Consider the following 23668-nt stretch of genomic DNA (forward strand, 5'->3'; position numbering starts at 1 on the left):
CACCCTGGGTCTGTTGCTCTCGCTCGTTCTAGGACTATTACTGTTGTTTCCAGTCACCACATAGCTACTACCTAAATGTCCTAAATTAAAATAAAATATAGAGAACAACCCCTCAGGGATTCTGCTTGTATTCTGCTATGGTAGCAAGAGATTTCTGTCTTCTCGAATTAAGTTGAATGACAGACGTGCAGTGACCGCAATGCCCGCCCAGGGCCTGCGGGGCCCAGGCCTCCCAGCCACCTGCCCATCTCCCATCTCACCAGATCAGGGATTCCCTCGGGTGTCTCAACACCCGCTGCCTTGTGCGCCTTTTCCTTAAAGGCCCTGTGACCCTGTTCACCTGTCAAAATGCATTGCGTGCCTCTTCAGTGACAACTTCCTCGAACCAGGTCTCAATGTCTCACCTAAGTCAAAGCCTAAATGGAGGCAAAGGGCCAGGGCCAAACAAGCGAGACCCATCACCTTTTCTTTTTTCTCTTCTCATAAATGGTTATTCGCCTGCCATCTCTATTCCCTTATTTCTGTTATTTATCTATGAATTCTGTTTCTGTTGTGGTTTCCGAGTCATTCTATGTACAAAACAAAACATTTAAAGGGGTGGGGGGTACAGCTCAGTGGTAGAGCACGTGCTTGGCATGCACGAGGTCCTGGACTCAATCCTCAGTGGCTCTGGAAAAAAAATAAAATAAAATGTAATTCACTCTGAAAAAAAAGCATTTAAGATATTTCTCCATGAGGTTTTCTTACCAACCACAAATCTTGCAAAGCAAACCTAGATTTTAATTTTAAAAAATAATCTTTCTCTTTCATGAGATACCAAATACAAATTTTTTTATTTAAAAATACTTGATATTTTTCCTTCTGTGTTTGTTTTTTTAATTATAAGTGCACATTTACTTATGAACGCATATTGCCAAAAAAATGTAAAAACATCAGTATGGTTACGTACAAAAAATAAAAAAATCTCTGGCTCTTTATTCTTCCATGCTAATTTATTTCCCAAGAGGTGAAGCACTAAAAAAATTAGTATTTTAACTTGGGGATGGGCAATTTGTATGGGGTAAACATAAAAAGTCATGAACAGAAGACACCTCCCTCCCATTTCCCATTACCCACAGCACGTAATCCCACTGTTACTTATTTATTTATTTTGGTTCTTCCAGAAAAGCTGTATGTGTGCATAAACCAATATAGATACTTTCTTCCTTACTTAAACACAAATGGTGAGTTACTGCATTCATTATTATTTTTGCACTTGACTTTTTCCCAGTTCATAATAATTTTTTATTATTTACTAAATAATAATATATTTTAGAGCCCTTTATTGCTATGCAAAGATTTTCCTCTTTTTTTATCTAGTTAATATTATTACAAGTGAAATATAGTGGTGTCCCATAATCCATTTTCCCTGTCATTTAATAAATTTAAGTAGTTTCCATTTTTCTTCTGCTTAGAAACTTTTCTGTAATGAAAATCCTTTCATACAAGTCAGTTACCAGGCATCAGTGGTGTTTATTCTAATCAGAGAAATCTATAGGTGGAAAGATATACATGCCGAATTTTTCTTTGTAGCAATGAAACCTAATGTACATTTCTGCCAACAACCTTTGAGACTGCCTGTTGACCCACTCCCAGAAAACAAACTCTGTTGTCACACATTTAGACTGTTTTCTACTCTCATAGGTGAAACATGGTGCTTCATTGATTGTAGTTTTAATACACATCTCTAATGAGATAATTTAAACATCTGTTACATGTCTGAGCTGTTGTAGTTCCCTTTCTCTGAATTCCCTGTTCACATCCTTTTGACCTTTTTTTCTTATCAATCTTATCAGGATTGGTTCTACATAAATTAGGGAAAGTAGCTTTGATGAGCTGCAATGTTTCTTCCAGATCATCACTTGTCTTTGTGCTTTGCTTATACTGTTTCTTCCATGCATGAGTCTAGGTTTATGCTGTCAATTTCCCTTCCTATGACATCTAGGTTTTCTGCTACTTTAGAAAGGTTTGAAGTTATGAAACAATTCCTACATGTTTTCTTCTGGTTCTTCTGCAGTTTCATTTTTTTTATATCTGCATATTGATACATAATCATTACATATTGATCATTCTAGCACTCTTGGGTCCAACTCAGTTTTTCCTTTGGGAAAAAAATTATTCCAAACTTCTTAAATATTCCATCTTTTTCTTCTTGTATGAAATGCTCTCTTTATCATAGTCTGAAATCCCATATGAATTAGGGACTAATTCAGAACTTCTTACATTGGACTGTCTCTTCATGCTGATAATGTTATTATAGTAAGAATTTAGAGTAGGGTTGAATTCTCTGTAAATAATTTAATCTCATTTTTTTCCACTATAAAAAGCATTTCTTGGTTCTTTCTTAATTTTTCAAATGAATTTATTATTTTTTTTATTGAAGTAGAGTTGTTTTACAATGCTGTGTTAACTTCTCCAAATAAATTTAAAAATCACCTTTGCTAATTAAAAATGATTTTCCCCCTCGGGATAGGGTTTAACATACACATTTATTTAGGAAGATTGTCTTTATATATATTTTTATTCCTAAGCAAGAACAAGGTAGGCTTTTCCATATGTTTAGGTGTTATTTCATAATCTCCAAAAGTGTTTTTAGGCATATTCATTTATGTGTTACATATTTATTAAATTTTTAAATAGATGAAATGTAATTGTAGGTATTTTATTTTTATTCTACTATAAATGTGGTCTTTTACTCCCATATATCTTCCAAATGGTTGTTGTATCATGTAAGCTTTTGGTTTCCATATACTTACTTTCTATGCAATTATCCCATTTTTTAATTGACTCTCTTGGGTGCATACTTGTAGCCTCCTTTCCAATTTTTGACTTTTTATTTTTTTTCTTGTCTAATTGTGTTGGCTAATGCCTTCAGTACAATAAGTAAGAAGGATAATAGTGGTCATTTTTTCCTTGCTTTTGATGTAATTAGTTATTAGTTTTCTCCACTAAGTAAGTGTGTTGGCTTTCGGACTGAATTTTATTTTCAGTCCAGTGATTGAATTTTGAGATTTGGAGGAAAATCTATCTGAAACACAAATCTTGAATCAGCTTTCTTTATTCCCAGTGGCAGACGGCTCAATGAGACTTCTATTGACATTTCAAAGGACAGACAAACTCAGACAACTTTTAGCACAATTCATCAAAAAATTAGAAAGGCTCTTTAATATTTTTTGCACACATCAATTTACTTAACACTATCTCTGCCATTTAAAAATTAGGTGTTCCCTCCATCAGTATTTTCTTATTTACAAATACTTCTAGAAACCCTTGAAAAACTTCCACTTAAGTTTTTCATTTTAGACAGACATCACACTGACATGACACTAAAACATCTGGGGTCATGACAAGAGAAAGTTCATTGCCTCTGCTGGAGCCACTGGGAATTGACATGAATGTCATTCTGTGGCCACACAGGAATGTCTGGAGCTATTTCTGAGGTAGAATTGCAACAACAAAGCTCAGCAGAGCACAAAGTAAAAGTAATCATGAAAAAATTAAATGGTGATATTATCAAATAATAGCTTGTGAATAATACTATGTTGTCAGGAGAGAAAAGAAGTCCATAAAAGTGGGACAGAGCTTTATAACTCTCTCAGAGAACTGTAAGTTTCAAAGAAATACACTTAACGGAAGAAGAAGGGCAATGGCTCATGTGACTAAAAATGTCCATTGTGTTGCCTGTCTTGGTAAAATGAAACAAATATCTAAGCCAAGCCAACAGGGTCACGTCAGTTAGTATTTCTGCTCACAAATGAGGAACATCAACTCTAGGATGGCTAGAGTTTTCTCATGGTTTGGTTCCAAGGCCTTTGCATGTCCTTGAAAGCAATCAGAACCAGAATTTTCCAGCCACTGCTATTCACTGGGGTTCCTCAACATGGATTATTTAACTGAGATGATGGGCCCTGATGACTGCATCCCATTTAGCTGGGCACACAGATATCTGGTCTAAAGCTGAGCTTGTGTGGTGCTTTTGGAAAGGTTCCTTGGAATCCAGACTTGTGAAATGTGTCAATTAATGGGATTCAGGGACTTTGCTCAGAACAGTCCTTGCTCAGAGACTGTAGTGGTTGACCAGCAGTCCTTGCTCAGAGGCTGTAGAGGTTGACACGGGTTAGAGCTTTGTTCCCATGATGACATTCCTTGGCTCTTCTGGATGTGGTCCATCTGGAGTCTGACTTGTAGCAGACCTCAGCACTTTCTTTTGGCATTCAGCTGAGTAGATAATGGACGTGCTTCTCATTAGGAAAATGCCAGCAATGACAGCAAAATAACTCCCGTAAACTAAAAACTAGAGAAAAACAGAATTCATTAGACACACATGCAATGTGACCATCTATGTCATTGATAATACATAGTTATGCTTTTGATTTGTTTGACCTATGGAATACCCGCGACCCAGGATCTTAATATGGATCATTTGGATTTGCACAGTACTTTCTTCCCCCATCTTAGAAGAACCAGGTAGGAAAGTGTAAGCAACGCAGTAACTAAGAGTGTGGGCGCTGGGGTCAGGGTTGCTTGGATTCAAAGTCTAGCAAACATCACCAAGAGGGAAAAAAACACTAAATCCCATTGATCTATGTGTCTGTGTTTGGAGAATTGTGCAACGAATTTTAGACATTGAGGTCACTGCTTGCCTGTCTTATCCCCGCTTTTTTTCAGATCCATATGTAAAATGTGAAATTGGGCCAATTTTAAGTCTCTCAATGGTGTAGGGAAAAGGGAACTAAACTCTGCAGCCCTTTACCCCTTCCAGTTGCATCGTAGTAAACCTTGGTACTGGATGATGGGAGGAGGAGGAGACATAAAGGGGACACAATGGCGAGAGAGTTACCTGATGAGGCTTTAGGGGCCAACACTAAACGTTAACCTATAGTTGTTGTTGCTCAAAACCTACTTGGTTTTACAGTATGTTAGTTAAAGGAATGGCTTCTTTTAAATTTTGCCTAGTCAAAGAATTCAAAGAAATTAAGTACTGGCAGTGGTAGGGTTGAAAAAACCCTTGAGATGACCTCATTATTCTGCCTTCGTCCAACTATATGAAGAGAACAGAAGTATTGCAGCTCACCTGAATGCTGATCGGCAGCCCCAGTCCTCCCTGATCTACTACTATCACAGTTACAATGGTCTGAATCACCAGGGCAATGAAGGTGTTGATTCCAAACACCAGGGCATAGCGTTCCACACTCAGGTTAACTGCGATCTGAAATCTGTCATGAAACATAGAACAAGGTTTGTTGTTGTTGTTGTTGTTGTTGTTTTTAACAAGAAGATACATGGGATATCTTATCTTTAAAAGACAGAAACTGAAGAGAAAGCAGTGTCTTGTTGAATATGGGATGCTATTTGATTTTAGATACTGTTTCAATAGTGAATTTTCATGGAAATGCCAGCAACATCCAACCTAAGGAGTTTTTTAGAGAGTTATTTTTTTTAATTATCCATTTTAATGACAATTTCAAAGTTTAGTAGGTGGATTATTCTTTGGAAGATCCAGACCAAGACTGGTTGTACAACTGAGTGAATCTATAATTAATTTATCTTTTATAATTATATAGATTTTGAAATCTTATTACAAAACACTTATGAAAGACGCAAATATATGTTTTTGACAGTTCTTCCCTGGAATGCATGTAAAAGGCTTTGGGTTCGGAAGATTCTTAAGATGAAAAGAAATAATGTCATCCGAACTTAACAAAAGAAAAAAAAAACACTCAAGATACATGAGTTTGATATATTAAACTGATACCTTTCAGTGAGAAAAATGAACTTGCCACAGTTTCATCCTTCCTTTGTTTCATGATCTTTTCTCAGGATCTTTATACTTCTGTGTTTTGTCAATTACTTATCAAGCATATTTTTTCAGAAATTAAAACCCAAAACTTGATAAAGCTTTGGCTCTACTTTCAAATGATCTGAAATTCAAATGTTTCTTATCTCTTTTGGTTACAAAAGCACATTACCTATACTGAACTTTCTCTGTTCTTATATATGGAACCAAATGTTTTTAATTATTAAGGAAAATGATCTCTGGGATTTTATAGTTTCTTGTAATCTTTGCATCTACTATTTTAAGTATCCGGTTTTTAACAACCCGCTGCAAATATTTTGTTTCATACAACAGTATGTGCTTGGAATTAACTCAAGCAGCCAAGTGAAATCAGAGATGAAATCTAAACTTAATCATGCAAAATCAAATTGTACCACACTGTGCAAATTGGCACACTGCTTGAAATAAAAATCACAACCTGACAATGTATGATTGCCTTTGCTTTTTGAACCTACAGAAATTGTTTTCCCTGATGACTAATCTTAGCAATATTCAGAGGACAGTTAAATGAAAAGATAGCTTAATTGTAACTAATTTAATATGAAGTAGTCAATATTTAATAAAGCAATTGAGTAAAATCCTTCCAAAGTTCTCAAAGGAACTATAGGAATACAGAAAAGAGAGTACGGTGTAGTTTTAGGAGTGGAAAGAAGTGGTTGGTACTACTCACACTGCTATGGTGATAAGAAGCATATAGCTCGTCTTGAAAATCAAATAGCCAGCATAGCACACCCATATGTTGGTCGTGTAATGCATGAGAAACAGGGCACCTGCATTGACAACTGAGAAGACGGCCAGAGCCAACTCTCCCAGAAGGTCCCAGTTGACTTTCACATAACCCACAGCAAAGGCGGCCACGGCCCCTGAAGAAGGAACATTAAGGAAGAGGTAACATATTGACGTTGCCCATGGGAAGCAGCAACGTGCTCTCCTAAGAACTCAGGTCTCAGGCAATTCTGAAAGATGAATATATTGCTTTCCCAATTCGTGAAAATAGCGTGATCCACCTAAATGGGGGTTTCTATCCTTTTCTCACTCATGTTTTCCTTTGGCTTCTCTCTTTACCTTCTGTTCTTTCATTCAGTTGGCACACTTTTTGTTTGTTTGTTTGTTTGTTTGTTTGTTTTTTGTTTTTTAAATTTTTTATTGAAATGTGGTTGATTTACAATGTTGGTCTCAGGCATACAGCAAAGTGATTCAGTTGTAAATATACATACATATGTATATTTTGTTTTCAGATTCTCTTCCATTATATGTTATTACAAGAAATTGAATATGGTTCCCTGTGCTGTACAGTAGTTCCTTGTTCATCTATTTTATATAAAGAAAAGCCTTTTTCTATTTGATTTTGAGACACTTGCAGTTTTCTGAGATCAGAGCATTGTCCCTAGAGTAATAATCTTTTTGGATAAAGTCTTTCCTTATTTAAATCTAGCTTTGTTTTTTGTTTTTTTGTTTATTTTTTTTTATGGGACTGCAGCCATAATTTTTATTTTTTATTTTATTTTTTTAATTAAGGTATAGTCAGTTTATAATGTGTCAATTTCTGGTGTACAGCATAATAGTTCAGTCATATATATATATACGTATATATATATATATATATATACGTATATATATATTCCTTTTCATATTATTTTTTATTATAGGTTACTACAAGATATTGAGTACAGTTCCTTGTGCTATACAGTATAAACTCGTTTATCTATTTTATATATAGTCGTTAGTATCCACAAATCTCAAACTCCCAATTTATCCCTTCCCACCCCTTCTCCCCTCTTGTAATCATAAGTCTGTTTTCTATGTTTGTGACTCTGTTTCTGTTTTGTAAATAAATTCGTCTTTTTTTTTTTTTTTTTTAGATTCCACATATAAGTGATATCATATGGTATTTTTCTTTGTCTTTCTGGCTTACTTCACTTAGAGTGACAATCTGGTCCATCCATGTTGCTGCAAATGGCCTTATTTTATTATTTTTTATGGCTGAGTAGTATTCCATTGTGTGTATATGTGTGTGTGTATGTGTGTGTATCCTACATCTTCTTTATCCAGTCATCTGGTACACTTTTAATTAGCATCAACTATGTGCCAAACACTCTTCTATGCAGAGGGTTCCTAACCATGACAGAGTGGTCAGAAATGGAACATAAACTCAGTCACTGCAAGGTGTTTAGCACAGGGATGGATAAAGATGAAACAACTGTTCTGGCAGGACACCTGGCCTGTCCACATTTACCTTTCTTTATTGTTTTTCTCAGTGACAAGTAACAGAGGTGCACTGGGTAGTAACTTTTAGTCTTTATTGGTAATCTTTCTTAATCTTAATCTTATTTCTAATTCCATCTTAATGTTAGTCTTCAAGATCTTGCTTAATTTACTTGAAGTTTTGGGGAAACAACTTAAAGAATTTAAGAGACTGAATAATTGATAGTAATTAGGGTTAGTAATTTTAGTTCTTTTAACAAAGTGAGAGGCATTTATGTTTCAAATTACTGAGACTTGGTTAATTAACTTTTCCACACGTATTCTAGGCAGAAACCATTACTGCAAAAAAAATAGTTACTTTTCTTCCCAGCATTTGGAATGTAGGAGAAATAATTTCAGTGATCCAATTTCAGCACACTCTTGGTTTCTAGGAATTAAAGTCTCCTAAAGGAGAGACAATAATAAAACGGATGCCACCTGAGTTTTCTGAAAATTTTTGTAAAAGAGGGTGTGGACATCTCCTGCTTCCTAGAAAATATCTTCAAAGTCTTAGTTGTATTTAAATTTCCATTTACCAGGATACAAATATTTATTGTAGAGTGAACTTCAAAGGCAGATTTCCCTCTGATATTATAATCCTGACTGCCACATTACTTCCACTTCTGATTTAAATCTCATAAGAAAGCTACTTTTAGAAATCTGTGGTGTGTAGCCTAGAACTGCTTAAAGATGGGCACTAGCTAACTGAAATCCTTTATTAACAAAAATTCTTCTAGTGATCATTTGGAAGTCTTCATAGCTCAATTCATTTTCTAAAAGAATGAAAACTCCTTATTTACAAATGAGATGCTTATTTTCCTTTTGATATTAAAAACAATCCTGAAAGAACAGGGGCCATTATTCACAGTTTTCCTGATGATGAAATGGAATCTCAGGAATCTGGCTTGAATTGAATCATTTGGTGCTAATCCTGAGCTCTTGACTTACTAACTATAACATTAAATAGAAATGTCATGTTCCTCTTTTTATTTTTCCCAGTGCCTTCTAATCCTGAAAAAGATTAATATGCCTTCTGAACAGGGCTAATTTATCACCATGGAGACACTTAGCAACTGGAGAAATGAACTTAATGGGGGTGGGGTAGCCCATCAAAGGAAGATAAATCAAAGTTTACTTACCGCCAAAGGTTGCAACAGCTTCTACAGCCCCATTATATATTGTAGAGCTCTGGGATGGTGCCTTGTAATCCCAAAGGACTTGAATATAGTTCAAAACCTGGTTAAAACCTGCTGTGGAAAAAGCCCACCACAGGGACCAGTAGAAAAGACGCTTTGAGGAGTAACACTCCTTCAAATCTCGTAACCACTGCACAAAAACTCTCAAAACGACATTTTCTGGCTTTGGGCTGCTCTGCTGGCCAATACCGGGGTTGCCTGAAATGGTGTACAGTTCTTGGCAGACTGGTTTGAGATCCATCTGAGGTTCCTCTGAGACAACATCCCCTCCTGGTGGCTTTGGAGGGGCTTCCTTGCTGGGTTTGGCGTGAAAAAACATGCTCTTCTGAGGCATTGGTAGGAAAAGTGAGAAAAGGAAGGCCATGGAGACAGAGGCCAAGGATATGACATTGAGGTAGAAGTATGACAGGCTGGCCAAGGACACCAAGAGCTGGGCCAGCACGGAGGCCACCGTGTAGGCCACCAGCGTGGCGCTCCGGCAGCAGCCGCTCGCTTTCTGGTAGTGCTCCGGGCTGACCACGCTGTAGATGTAGGCGTAGTAGGCCACCTCGGTGGCAGTGACCATCCCGTAGAAGAACTCTACAACCTGCATGGTCCTCACTCCTTGGCCAAACAAGAGCAGCAGCCAGGTCGTGATGAAGCTAAGGCCTTGCAGGATGATGACCGGCTTGTAGCGGATGTAATCGGTGAGGATGAACACTGGGAGCAGCAGCACCAGGTAGGAATACGTCCACACGGGGAAGACCTCCTTTGTGAGCTGCAAAGTTGAAAAGTGGGTCGTGGACTGTGAGGCACCAGGAAGTGAGAAGGGTTTCCTTTCTCAGATACGCGTGTTACTAAGGTACATGCGGCTTACCCAACATCAAATTCTGCATCCAGTCAGATGTGGTATTCTTCATCTTATGAAGAGGCACAACAGAAAACTGATTTTCAAGGAAACTGCTAGGAAAGGAGAGCACCTTCCCCCATCGCCCCAAAAAACCCCAATTTATAAACATACATGCCTCTCAGTTGAAGAATATCTTGGCTTAATGTGTAATCTGAACTATATTAAGTTTATTACAGTGTGTACACCAGAGTCCAGGCATATCTCGTTTTATTGCATTTTGCTTCATTGCACCTTGCAGATACCGTGTTTATTTACACGTTTGTGGCAACCTGTGTTGAGCAAGACTGCTGCCATTTTTCTAACAGCATTTGCTTACTTCATGTCTCTGTATCACTTCTGGTAATTCTTGCAATATTTCAAATTTTCCCATTGTTATTATATTTGTTATGGTGATCTGTGATTGGTGATCTTTAATGTTACTACTGTAATTGTTCTGGCAATTTTTTAGCGATATTTAAAAAATTAAGGTATATACTTTTTTAGTCATAAGGCTATTAAACACTTAATAGATTATAATCTAGTGTAAACATAACTTTTTTATGCACTGGGAAACCAAAAAATTCATGTGACTCGCTTTATTGCAGCGGTCTGGAGCCAAACTTGCAATATCTCTGAGGTCTGCCTGTAAATTAGTTAAAAATTATTATTCAACAGACACATCTGGGTTTTTCAGGCTATTAAAAATTATTATTCTCTTCTTGTTTGAAGATTAACAACATTAGATAAAGCAGCTACCATGTTAGAAGAATCCAACACCTTTTATTGTGATGTGATTCATCATTATGTCAAAAATCTCAGCTCTCCCAAAGTCTGGATGAACACACACATGAAGACAGCAGAGAGTGAATCGTCTTGCAGAGTTACGCTGTGGGAACCAGCAATGCATTTCATCTCCTTCCTGGCCGAGTTTGCTGGGCTCCCAACCCACTTCCTCTCCAATTCTACTGATTAGTCTCCGCTTACTCAATTCTGGCCTCAGCTGAATATGGGTCATCTCATGGCTTTAGTCAGAAATGCACGGGACCTCAATGTTCATTCTTAGAAAGAAAGGACTGAGGAAGTTGCTGATCTTTGGGGCATGATGGGTCAGTTGCACTACACCTTGTTCTGTGCCTCCACTGCTTTTTCTGGCATCCTCAGTGGGTCCAAGTGTCAATGACAAGGGAAAGTTCAGTGGCTTGACAGGCGAGTGTGACTGAGCTGCACCTCTGAGGATGGGTACCTAACTGATCCACAGTGGCTGCATTATCCGGACCCTCTGGGTTCACTGGCTGATTCTGGACCCCTATCTGTCATTTGCTTTGTCTTAATAACGATATGCTGCCATCTGGGAAACTTTGAGATAGAGTCGCCCTGAAGTGATTTCACACTTCAGCAGAGTAAGTTTTCCCTCCTGTCCTCACCACCTCATCACCCAATAAACCAGCATCCCTGAGCCTTCCAGGTGAAGCCACACACCGTAGTGTCTTCTTAACTATGACTGGAGATTATGAAACCGACCCAGGGTAATTTTCCTGCTGGGTCAGTCCGTATTCCTGTTGCACTTGTCATAAAAAAAAAAGAGGTGGATCTTTTAAGTAAGAGAATTGAGACTTCTGGGGAAGATAAAGCTGGGAGATAAAGCTGTTAATGTCTCACCTGCTAAGGAAGAGTTTTTCAAAACCAAGTGTCCTAAAGAAACACTATAATTCTTTAACAGAGTCTACTTATATTTCAGCAGCCTGAAAGTTTATTAGGACTAGATCCTGTGCCCGGCAATGATTTTATTTTAGGATTAGTATAACAGAATCAATGAAGACTTAAAATGTCCCCATGCATCAAGACTAATGTTAGGACTCGACAAAAGTGAAAATATTTATTACACAGGTAATGGGTTTTGGTTTCCCATTTCTGCAAGTGTGAGGAAGAAAGACTAGCTTGAATGGTTCTATAAAATAACAAATATCATGAAAACAGAGCGTTCGTTGAAGTCAGTGTGTTAATCTTACTTCCAGCTGAATGAAGCCCTGACTCTATGTCCTTGTTCAAGTCCTGTTAAGATTAAACCATGTTAAGATATATATGTATATTAACTTACCTCTGCACTGGTCAGGTTTTTATCTGGTCCAGATAAATACGGCATAAGGAAGGGTTCTGAGGGTCTCATTGTGGAGAAAAATCCAAACAGGCAGAGGATCACAGTGGGATAAATCCAGGAATGTCTCGGTGAAGCTTGGAAACAACTCATGGCTGGTCAAATGGAAACAAAACCAAAATTAACTGATGTTTATTCTTGTTGGCATCTTGGATGTCATGAGAAGTTGATTTCTAAATGTTTTATGGAAGGATAAAGTTTCATCCATCTGCAGCTGACATGAAAATGTAAGGGATGGGTAACTCTCTCAAATATTCCCTAGGGGAACCAGTCAACCCTCCTTTGTCAACAAACTTCTTATTCATTATTGCTGGGGGGACAGTCCCACTTCTTTAGAGTTCTCCATCATAAACATGGTAATGAGTGCTACTACTAAATGGTAAATGATGGGCCAATGAATGCTTGAAAGTAAGCAAAACATTGGATAGTGAATTATTCGTGTACAGGCAGATCTCAGAGGTATTTGCAGATTTGGTTTCAGACAACTGCAACAAAGCAACTATCACAATATAGCAAGTCACACAAATTATTTAGTTTCCCAGTGCATATAAAAATTATGTTTACACTGTACTGTCGTCTATTAAGTGTGCAATGGCATCATGTCTAACAAAGCAATATACATACCTTAATTAAAAGATACTTTACTGCAAAAAAAATGCTACCCATCATTTGAGTCTTCTGCGAGTTGTAATCTTTTTGCAATTAATATCAAAGATCACTAAGCACAGATCACTATGACAAACACAGTAAAAAATGAAAAAGTTTGAAGTATTGTGAGAATTACCAAAATGTGACACGGAGACATGAAGTGAGCAAATGCTGTTGGGAAAGTGGTGCTGACAGTCTTGCTCAAGGCAGGGTTGCCACAGACTTTCAATTTGTAAAGAACTCTGTATTTGCAAAGTGCACGAAAGCAAAGTGCAATAGAACAAGGTAGGCCTGTACATGACCTTCTAGGTCAAACTCAAGAGAACACAGACTGAGTTGCTCACAGCTTCTATTATCTGCCCCCTGTATTTTGCACTGAAACCTAGGACTCAGAAATATTAACACACTGAATGGCATGTGTTCATTTACACATTCATCCCTCCATTAGACTATGCCTTGCTTAGTGTTGTGCTTGACATATAATAGACATTTTCGTTGGGTGTCTCTCACCTGAGAATTCATAATTAAAAAAATTAAGCTGGATAAAGATCTGACCTGCCCCCTTTTACATATTTCCCCCCTTTTCCATACTGGTGCCAACTCTCTCCTGGGAATGGAAGGCATCACTCCTTAGACTGTCATTCCACTTTTCTTCATGATGGGGCCCATTTCTCCTCTAAGTCTGTAGTTTTGTACCACTCGATGGGGCAGGTTGCTAATTAATAGTTAATACACAGTTTATACCTTTTTCCTCACCCAGAAATGAAATTGCTTGAAATTTAAATTTCAGATCAAAAGTTCAGTGGAGGATCGCATTTGTCACTGCACAGAAAAATGAGAACAACAGTTTACTTTATGGTGGCCACGTCTGGAAACATCTTGCTTTTTCATGTGGTTTACAAGGTGCAAAAGGAAAATTCACTCTCATTCCTTCTTATTTTGGATCAAGCTTTACTTTGCAAAGCAGACACATTTTTGGTGGTGTTGGATGTGGTTAAGTTCTCTGAGATCATTTATAGGAAAGAAACTAACCTGCTGTGGGTACGATGCTTTTCTGCACGTAACCTAATTAAATCCTCACAATTACTGTAATATATGTACATATGATATATTATGTGCATTACTTCCCCAAATTCCCAGGTGAGTATATGGGAAATCAAAGATGCCCAACAGCTGGGTTTAAACCACGTGGTCAAGATTTGAATCCAGGTCTCCCTGATGCCCATCAGGGTCCTCTCACCTGCTCCACTCAGCCTCATTCTGGTGGCCCTTCTTCCTCGGTGGCTCTTATTAACTTAATGACAACCTCTCCCCACAGTGAGGGAAGAAAGTGATTTTATAAGCACATTCACACTGAAGGTCAGGGCTTAAGACACAGAGCTTCCAGGGGCAATTGCAGTTTGAAAGAGGGCCACAGAGAGGGAAGAAGTTGCTCACCCCAGGAGAGCAAGTCACCTGGATGGGGTGGGAATTTTGCTAGGAGATGGGGAGGTGGTGGTGGTGGGGCTACTAGGTCGCACCACTGGTCTGGCACCCACCCTATCCTTTCACAAGGTGGCCCCAGACAGCTGCGTATTTCTGCTCTTAAGTTAAATAAAGTAAGTTCTGTTTCTGTTTAGGTCAACAAAACCCTTGTGACGCTGCACAGAGACAATGGGAAGGAGGGTAGGGAACTGGATGACAGCACAGGACTGATGACGCGAACGTTTTGCCATGAGCAGATTGGAGCTGATGGTCCTCCAGCCCCTCCCTCAGCCTAGAGGGCATGAGGTTTATCTTCTTCCTGAGTTGCTACCTGGGTTTGCTGGAACCTTCTTTCTCTGTGAGTAACGTTCTTGTAGAAGAGGCTATCCTGGGTAGGCAGTTACTAAAGCTTGGTCATCTTTCAAAGGGTGGTCTTAGTAGGGTAGCATCTGCTGATTCTCCATCTGGAACATTCTCTCCGTCTGTGCTGACCATGGATAGTGCACTAACTCCGAGCTTGTCTGTGCATCTCAGAGACCTAGGGCGATGCCTGCGGTGGCTGGGCTGCTAGAGTCCCCTGGGCTACCTCTGTCTTCAGCAACTGTCTAACTGCTGTACAAGTGCTGCCCCTGGAGTAGGTGGGAAGGGCGAGCAGGAAAGGACAGAATATGCCCGGCTCGAGGGTGAGCAGGAGGGCAGGCTCTTTGGTCTGTCTGGCTCACTGCGCTACCCCTGTGCCTGGAAGAGTGCCCGACACACAGAAAGCCTCGTAGGAGGAAGAGGATGGAAGTCAAACCTCACCTCTGAGAAGCAGGAAAGCTCTGTCTCGGTCTCCTGAGTGCACTTCCTATAGCTTCAGGCAAAGGCCAGGGAGGTTTCCAACTCTACAAGTGCCCCGCGTTCAGCTGTTCATTTGTAAAACAGGATAACTGTGCTACCCGCGTGTGTGGGGCTTTTGTGGGCTTGGGGTGCTCTGACACCTGGAGAGGACTTGGTGCCATGCTGGGCACAGAGCCGCTGATCAAACACACCTCACTTTCCTTCCCTCTGCTCTCTCCATGTTGCAGGCCCCACTGTGATTCAGGCTTCGGGAGAACATGAGACCTCAGCTGAAAACAGCTGAGAAGTACCTGGGGGGCTCATCCTTGAGCCCTAGGATGCTGGGCTTCCTTCTCCCTCTCCTTTGTCCAGCCCCTTCCCCTGGAAACAAACACATGCCCCAAAGCTAGCTTTTCTGCCAGAGAAAATGAGAGAAGGCATCTAAACAAACATTAGCAGTCCTTTAACCCAGAAGGACCGCGCAGAGAAGTGGGAGTTTCCTGGTGTAGGGGCAGCAGGTGATCCTTTCGGAGACGGTGTCTCAGCTGGTGGCAATTCTCCAGCCTTCAGAGCCACAGCCACGGTCCCTGCCCGCTGCCTGATGGGAGACTCTGAGTCTCTCAGCTGCTAACGTCTGGCTGCTCCTCCGCCCCCCAGCAAGTCAGGGATTCCTTGCCAAGCACGTGGTTCACCCCATAGCCTGGTGGCTGACAGTTCCCAGAGGGGAAGGAGGTGGGTGGAGGGATAAATCGAGAGTTCAAGATTTGCAAACTGACTACTATATATAAAACAGATAAACAACAAGGTCCTACTATATAGTACAGGCAACTAGATTCAATATCTTGTATGTAATAGCCTATAATGAAAAAGAATTTGAAAAGGAATATGTATATAGTATGTATAACTGAATCACTATGCTGTACACCAGAAATTAACACAACATTGTAAACAGACTATACTTCAACTAAAAAAAAAATTAAAAGAGAAAAGAAAAAAAAAGAAACTGGAAAGGAAAACCAGAGAAAACACATGGCTACCATTAGAATGCCCAAGTACAAACACACTAGCACATCAAATGCTCACAAAGATTTAGAGCAACTGGGTTCATACACATTGCTTGTGGGGATGTGAAATGGTACCAACTCTTTGGAACAGCTTTCGGCATCTGTATAATAACGTTCATGTATTCATAACAGTGAAAAATATGGGAAGCAACTGAGATGTCTAGTAAAAGGTGAATGAATAAACAATATTGTATATTTAAGCAACTAGTACTGATTTAATCAGCAACTGAAAGGAATGAATTACTGCAAAAACTTGGGTGAATATGAAAATCATCACGCTGTGCCAAAGCATCCAGACTCAAAACTGTATGACTCTCTATGTATGTATCATCCTAAAACAAGCAAAACCAATCTACAGTTAGAGAAACTGGGTTAGTAGTTGCCTGGACTCGGGGACAGGGGAGAGACTGACTGAAGTGGAAAGCAAGGGAACCTTCTGGAGTGATGAAAATGCTCTGTATCTTGATTGTGGCAGTGATTACAAACGTACACACATTTGTCAAAGTTCATTTATATTTTTGTGCATTTCATTGTACGTAATTAAACTATACTGTATTTAAGATGATTTGGGGAGAAAAAGAACAAATCACTGATACATGAAACAATACAAATAAATAAATCTCAAATATTATGCTGCCTAAAAAAAAATCCAGACACAAAAAGGACATCCTGTACCATTCCGAGGCTGACAGAAATCAGAACACTGGTCACCTCTGAGATGTGGGGGGTTGGGGGTGGGAACTGTTTGTAAAGGGGAATGAGGGAACTTTCTGGGGGTGACGAGATATCCTATATCTTGATGGGACATAGTTACATGGCTGTGTACAATTATAAACACTAAACTTAAAATCTATACTTTATATTGCATGTAAATTATACCTGAATTAAAAAAAATGCATCCTACTCTTCCCCCGCCCCCTGCCCCTGCCCCTCGCCCACAAAGCAAAGCATTTTACTGTGTAGAACTCCCCAAGCCCTGAACTTTTCCTACTGGTGCAACAATTAAGGTTTTTCCAAATTCTGTGCTGGGGCAAAGTTTCACTTTAATCTGCAAGTAGAAAGGCATCTTTGAAACGGGATCTGTCCTAGAATATTTAGCATGAAAACAGTGCCCATAAATCAAAAAGCTAGGACAGGCCAACGAACTTTGTAAGTATGGCCACATCTAACGTTCTTCAAAATAATGCAGACACGATCAGAGTTACTGTTTCCTTCTGTGCCCCGAACTCACTTCCTTCTACAACTAAATCCAGGTTCTTACCTTCAGATCCAACTTCTGCTCCTTCTCAGCCAGCTGCTGTGAGTGCCTGTCACAAAGTCCCTTCCTCTCACCAGGGTCTGAGTCCTCCTCCTTCAGAACTGATCTGTCAGGAACAACGACTTTATATGCACCAAACCTCACCCCCTCCCGCTGGCTTCATACACTGGAACCCACCCCTTTCTGCAGCCACCCTCTTTGGAATGTCATTGAGCAAAAAATAGATAACGAGATTTAGATCTTTCTAAAATACAGATGATTAGGGAGGTAAAAATATCAAAAACACTTCCTTCTGAGTGTTATTAAAATAATCTAATTTAGTTCCTCCAGAATTTTGTATTAAGTGATTTAGAATTTCAGAAAATTATGAAGCAGCCCTGTCACCTGTCACCCACTAGTAATTCTGTATGTATTTCCCCACCAAAACCCAAACCCAAACCACGGAATCTTCACTGAAATGAAGCACTCCACACAACTTCAAAAGGTGAATTAGGTCCAGATATTCAATGTGCAGACCCGAATGGTTCTGCTAAACCATTGCGAGGAAGGGTGCAAGCAGTCTTTAAGATACATGCTTCAGATTCCATTTTATCACATAAGGCGTCCTTCTCTCTTGACTTGCATGAAATATTTGCTGATGAATTGATCACCCCCTCCCAGACTGTTTATTCTCCATGTGTCTATGGTTAAATCAGTCTGGTCTCAGATGCAGCTGGAGGAATATGCCTCTCAAAACCATCACACTGGCGGACAACTTCGACAGAAAGTCGACCCATCGCATCTAGCCACTGAAATGCAGTGCTTAGCTGATCAAAGGCCTGGAGGCAGAGGTGGAGGAAAAAATGTGTCCTTCAAGAAAAAACTAGGCATTGCTCGAGAGCTATTTTACAACTCTGTAACTGTAGTAACGGACAGGCAATGTGAAATGATGCTCATCTGTAGACGTGAAAATGAGTTCTAGCCAACGAAGATAAGCTTTCTTCCCCAATCCTCCACGGAAAACCAGTTTTACCTCCATTTCAACATTCCTGATCTATAAATGAACCAATTCTTTGGATTCTCCATTGATCTGATTCTAACAGCCTTCTCAGTTTCCTCATCAGCGAGTTAATCAAATTTTAGCATGTTTTCATTTTTATATTTGTAGGAGAGTTACGACTATCCCTTTTCGGAAATAATCTTTTAATACTTGTTAACTAGGCACTGTGCTTGCAGCCTATCCAAGCAACCTCCGATTTATTCCTTTGAATCTCAATGATTTGTGAATAGTTGTTAAATTACTGAATCAGCTTTAATATTTTGACATGCCACTGCAGAACCACCCAGCTTTAGGCTTGTTTATTTAAATTTTTTCCCTATGTTTGGGTTCACGCTGGCCAGTGTGGCCCCATGAAAAAGTATAACTTTGGAGTCTGAAGCCCACGTTTCTCCTGGCCCCACCCCAGTTGGCAGGGACTTAACCTCTCTAACCCTCTTCTTAAAGTGCAGATAATCACACTCACCCCTCAAGCTTGTCTCAGGAATGGCCCTATCTGGTTCTTGGCACATTATGCACTCAATACAGCTTCCTTCCTGTCTTCCTCATGCAGGCACACATTGCAAATCCAACCAGAATGAACACAGCTAGGCCCTCATAGTTCACAGCCAGTACCACAGAAGGGTACACAGCAGATCATTTCACCTAAACTGTTAAGGGGCAGCAAGCCAAAGCAATTCATCTTTTAAATGTTCATGCTTCAGTTGCATTTACCACTACCCAAACGTAAGAAACCATTGTTGGTCCATAACCAATAATGATCAAAAGAAACTAGTATTTTTGTCCTTTTCAGCTACCACTAAGATGGTTAAAGAACAAGCATACCTTGGAGCTATTGTGGGCTCGGTTCCAGACCACCCCCAATAAAGTGAGTGCTGCCAATAAAGCAATTCACACAAATGTTTTGGTATTCCCGTGCATATAAAAGCTATGTTTACACTGTACTGTAGTTTAGTAAGTGTGAATAGCATTATGTCTAAAAAAACCATGTACACACCTTGATTTAAAAATACTTTATTGCTAAAAAATGCTACCCGTCATCTGAGCCTTCAACAAGTGGTGGGAGTAACATCAAAAATCACAGATCAATAAGAAAAACAAACAACCCAATCCCAAAATGGGCAGAAGACCTAAACAAACATTTCTCTAATGAAGACATACAAATGGCCAATAGGCACATGAAAAAATACTCAGTATCGCTAATTATCAGAGAAATGCAAACCAAAACTACAATGAGGTATCACCTCACATCAGTCAGAATGGCCGTCAGTAGAAAATCAACAAACAGTAAATGCTGGAGAGGGTGTGGAGAAAGGAAACCCGCCTACACTGTTCTTGAGAATGTAGTCTGGTGCAGCCACTGTGGAAAACAGTATGGAGATAGATACCTTAAAAAACTGAAAATAAACTTACCCTATAATCTAGTTATCCCACCCTTGGGCATATATTCAAAGGAAACTCTAATTTGAAAAGATACACGTACCCTAATGTTCATAGCAGCAATATTTACAATAGCCAATTATATGTGGAATCTTAAAAAAATGACACAAATCAACTTATTTACAAAGCAGAAATAGACTCACAGACATAGAAAACAAATTTATGGTTACCAGGGGGAAAGGGAGTGGGGAGGGATAAAGTGGGAGATCAGGATTTGCAGAGTATAAGTATTATATACAGAATAAACAACAAGGTCCTATTATACAGCACAGGGAACTATATTCAATACCTTGTAATGGCCTATAATGAAAAAGAATATGAAAAGGAATGTATATATATGCATAACTGAATCATGATGCTGTACACCAGAAATTAACACATTGTAAATCTACTATCCTTCAATTAAAAAAAAAATCACAGAGCACCACAACAAATACAATTACATTGAAAAAGTTGGAAATATTGTGAAAATTACCAAAACGTGACACGAAAACACAGAAATGAGCAAATGCTGTTGGAAAATAGTACCAGTAGACTTGCGGGAAAACTCAGGGTTGCCACAAACCGTTGATTTATCAAAAACACAATAAAGCAAAGTATGTCTGTATTTGGAAGTTATGTTTCGGTCTATTTAAAATACATACCTTAACGAAAACACACCTTTTGCCTAAGGAGACACCGATGTGTTCTGAAGTCTGGGGGAGCAAAACACTTATGTGAGTATTTTTAGAAAACATTATTTCCTTCACTCTTTTGGGACTTTAAACACTCCACAAATTCAAACCTTTTGCATATTTACAGCAGCAACACTGACTGAAGGAGTAATTGTTATACACGTTATCTGATGAATTAGGTATCCTTTCCAGAAATATTACTGCAAGATATGTGTTATTTTAAAATCTCCTTTAAAGTAGTCTCAGTAGAGTCCGCATCTCCTAACTTCAAAGTCCCCTTTCTTTTCCTTAACAGGACCTTTTCGACATTCTTGGATGGAGATTTGGGGTTGCGCGCTAAGATTTCCATGGGGAATGTTAACCCTTCCTCAGAATCCTGGTTTTACTTAATCTGCTTTTCCAGATGGTTGAAAGAAAGAATTCTAGACAAACCTACTTGAGCGCGCCTCAGCAGTGTGGCGGCAGGACTGCGGATCAAAGGCCCTCGGCCTGGGGCTCAGGGATGTAATCCAGGCCAGTCCGAACCCGCCCGCGGCGGCGCAGGTACCCGCCCAGCTCATGCCCCGGAAACTGTGGGAGAGGGGAGCGCGGCGGGCGAGGGGTGATGGTGTTTCTTCAATTAATTTACCTCCCAGAGATACTCTTACCTACAGGAGGGGGTTTCTGCTCGCCATATCGCTCACAACCTGGGATGTTAACCCCTCCGGGACCAGCACCCTCAGCGGTCCGGCCGCGGGGCGAGTCGGGCTCTGAAGGTAGGAGTGGGGGCGGGGCGGGGCGGGGGCGGGGCGGGGGCGGGGCGGGGGCGGGGCCCGCCCGACTCCCAGCCCGGAGGCCCCGCCCCAAAGTTCTTCAAGGGTCCTTTACAGGCTGCGGAAAGCTTTCAACTAGAGGCAGGAGTCCGCGGTTTGTGGGCAAATAACCCTGTATCTGAAAGGACCAACGGGAGGTAATATACTGATGCCCAATATCAACGTAATAAAAAAGCAAGATGAACTGAATGCAGTGTCGCTCGATCATCAGTTTGTAAATGTCATTTCGTAGAAATCCATTTATTCCAAAAACTTAGGATCATCCACCATCTCCATCCTGCAAATAAAGTGAGGCCAAAGGAAAGAAAACTGTAAATAAAGGAGCCTGGATTTTGCCACGGTCTCCCGGCTCCAGACACAATGTTTATAATCACTACGTTTTTGTTTTTGTCTTTTAAAGTGGTAGGGTAGGGTGGTTTTCTGGTGCTTTGGGAATTTTCTAATACAAATATTTAGTTCATTTAATAAATACTTCTTATTAAGCAGAGTTTTTTTTTTTAAGGCGTTATGAAGTTCTGTTTGGTTAAAATGGATTTTTTTTTTTTTACAAAACTTTTTTTTGTTTGTTTATCTGCTGGTGGAAATAGAAAACCCCCTCCAAAGATAAACACTGCTTGGTTTCTAAGGGCTAGTAGTGAAAATGAAATTGATTAAAAGTCTCCCCAGTGTCTTCGGTCACTGTTCTATTGGTTCGGATTTTCTTTTCTCACCCTCCTGTGATTTCTGGGAGTCTGCCTATAAATTACCAAGAACCACCTCAGGAGTGGCAATGAGTAAATTGTAGGGTTCTGCTAGGGAACACTGAAATTTTCTTAAAGGTGAAGTTGTCATGATTTCCTCTACAGCTTTCCCTGAGAGACCATCTCAATTTGGACCTTGAGAAGTCCACTGCTGTGTTTCTCTGATATCTGCTAGTTATAGTCTAGGTCAGAGAGAGATGACGAGGAATCCATTCGTTCATAGAAACATAAACATATTTACTGAGGAGATGACATGAGGATTGGGTTCTGTTGGATCCAGTGCTGGGAGGGGCCGAGTGGTGGGAGCCTGGTGTCATAGATGACCAGAGATGGACTGTGTGTTGACAGTTGGCTTGGGTGATGGTTCTTAGGAATTTCTTGTGCTGTTTTCCACTTCTGTGTATGCTTGGTATTTTCCATGATTAGAAAGTTAAAAAAGCTCATCTGTTTATTACAAAGCTATTTACTGAGTACATACTATGTGCCAGTGGCTGTTCTAGGTGCTTGAGATATGTCAGCAAACAATAGAGTGAGAATCTTTGCTTTGTATATTCTAGTTGGGTGTAGGGTGAGGCAGAGGGGACAATATAGGGTGACCATGATAAATTCAGGAATTTTATGCTGTGTTAGAAAGTGCTGAGTACTATGGGAAAGAAAAAAGACAGAGTAGAGATCGGATGAGGATATAGAATGATGGAGAAAGGGACAAAGGCCTGAGCCTTGGGCACCAGTGTTGGGAAAAGACCTGCAGAGGAGGCTGAAGAGGAAGGAGAAAAGGAAAAGGGGTAGGGGCTGGGGGTGGTATTAGGGAGGAGCGAGTGGTCAGCTCTGTCAAATGCTGTTGGGAGGATGGATGAAAAGCCCTGTGGAAAGTGTCAGTTACTCACTTGGCTGGCTTATCCAGGAAATAAATTGAACATCTTTTAAACTGGTACTCAATAAAGTATTGTAATACTGTACACAAAAATCTATTTGAATTGCTGATAGAGGATCAATCAGGGAGAAAAGATGACTGGAAAAAGAAAGCTGAAATAGAAAGCTGTATTATAATCGATTCTCTGTTTCCCTCTCAGATGTCGACTCCTTGAAGGCAAATGCTTGTTTGTTTTTAATTAACAAAAAACTTGAAATACTGTCCATTTACCAAGTTGCATTAGTTTCTGGTGTACAGCATAGTGATTCAGTTATATGTATATATTCCTTTTCATATTCTTTTTTATTATAGGTTATTACAAGGTATTGAATATGGTTCCCTGTGCTATACAGTAGGACCTTGTTGTGTATCTATTCTATATAGAGTAGTTAGCAACTGCAAACCCCAAACTCCCAATTTATCTCCACCCTACTTCCCCTCCTGGTAAGCATAAGTTTGTTT

General features: G+C 39.7%; 1 protein-coding gene across 6 annotated transcripts; it reads right to left on the bottom strand.

Annotated features, from left to right (window-relative positions):
- Positions 1-3081: 3081 nt before the first annotated feature.
- Positions 3082-21516, bottom strand: SLC19A3 (solute carrier family 19 member 3). 6 transcript variants are annotated; one of them, XM_045512121.2, is made up of 9 exons: positions 21389-21516; positions 20712-20762; positions 17595-17697; positions 13731-13808; positions 12282-12433; positions 9259-10072; positions 6546-6738; positions 5114-5255; positions 3082-4333 (listed from the first exon to the last, which is right to left on the bottom strand). In XM_045512121.2, the coding sequence occupies exons 5-9, from the start codon at positions 12429-12431 to the stop codon at positions 4157-4159; spliced, it is 1476 nt and encodes a 491-aa protein (XP_045368077.1). In that variant the 5' UTR covers positions 12432-12433; positions 13731-13808; positions 17595-17697; positions 20712-20762; positions 21389-21516; the 3' UTR covers positions 3082-4156. The 6 variants fall into 6 exon arrangements, with proteins under 6 accessions (XP_045368077.1, XP_045368076.1, XP_045368078.1 ...); XM_045512120.2 differs by lacking the exon at positions 13731-13808; XM_045512122.2 differs by lacking the exon at positions 13731-13808 and having other exon boundaries at positions 21393-21408.
- Positions 21517-23668: the final 2152 nt, after the last annotated feature.

The sequence above is a fragment of the Camelus bactrianus genome, chromosome 5, assembly GCF_048773025.1.
Source record: "Camelus bactrianus isolate YW-2024 breed Bactrian camel chromosome 5, ASM4877302v1, whole genome shotgun sequence".
Taxonomy (NCBI): domain Eukaryota; kingdom Metazoa; phylum Chordata; class Mammalia; order Artiodactyla; family Camelidae; genus Camelus; species Camelus bactrianus.

What these genes read in the sequence shown, in the direction of transcription:
- SLC19A3 (XM_010948903.3), bottom strand. Translation starts at nt 12,431, where the DNA reads ATGAGTTGTTTCCAAGCTTCACCGAGACATTCCTGGATTTATCCCACT. An exon ending in AAAACCTGACCAGTGCAGAG is followed by an intron (nt 10,073 to 12,281) that starts GTAAGTTAATAT and finishes TCAACTTTGCAG; the next exon opens with CTCACAAAGGAGGTCTTCCC. An exon ending in AGCTGTTGCAACCTTTGGCG is followed by an intron (nt 6,739 to 9,258) that starts GTAAGTAAACTT and finishes TTCCTTCTTCAG; the next exon opens with GGGCCGTGGCCGCCTTTGCT.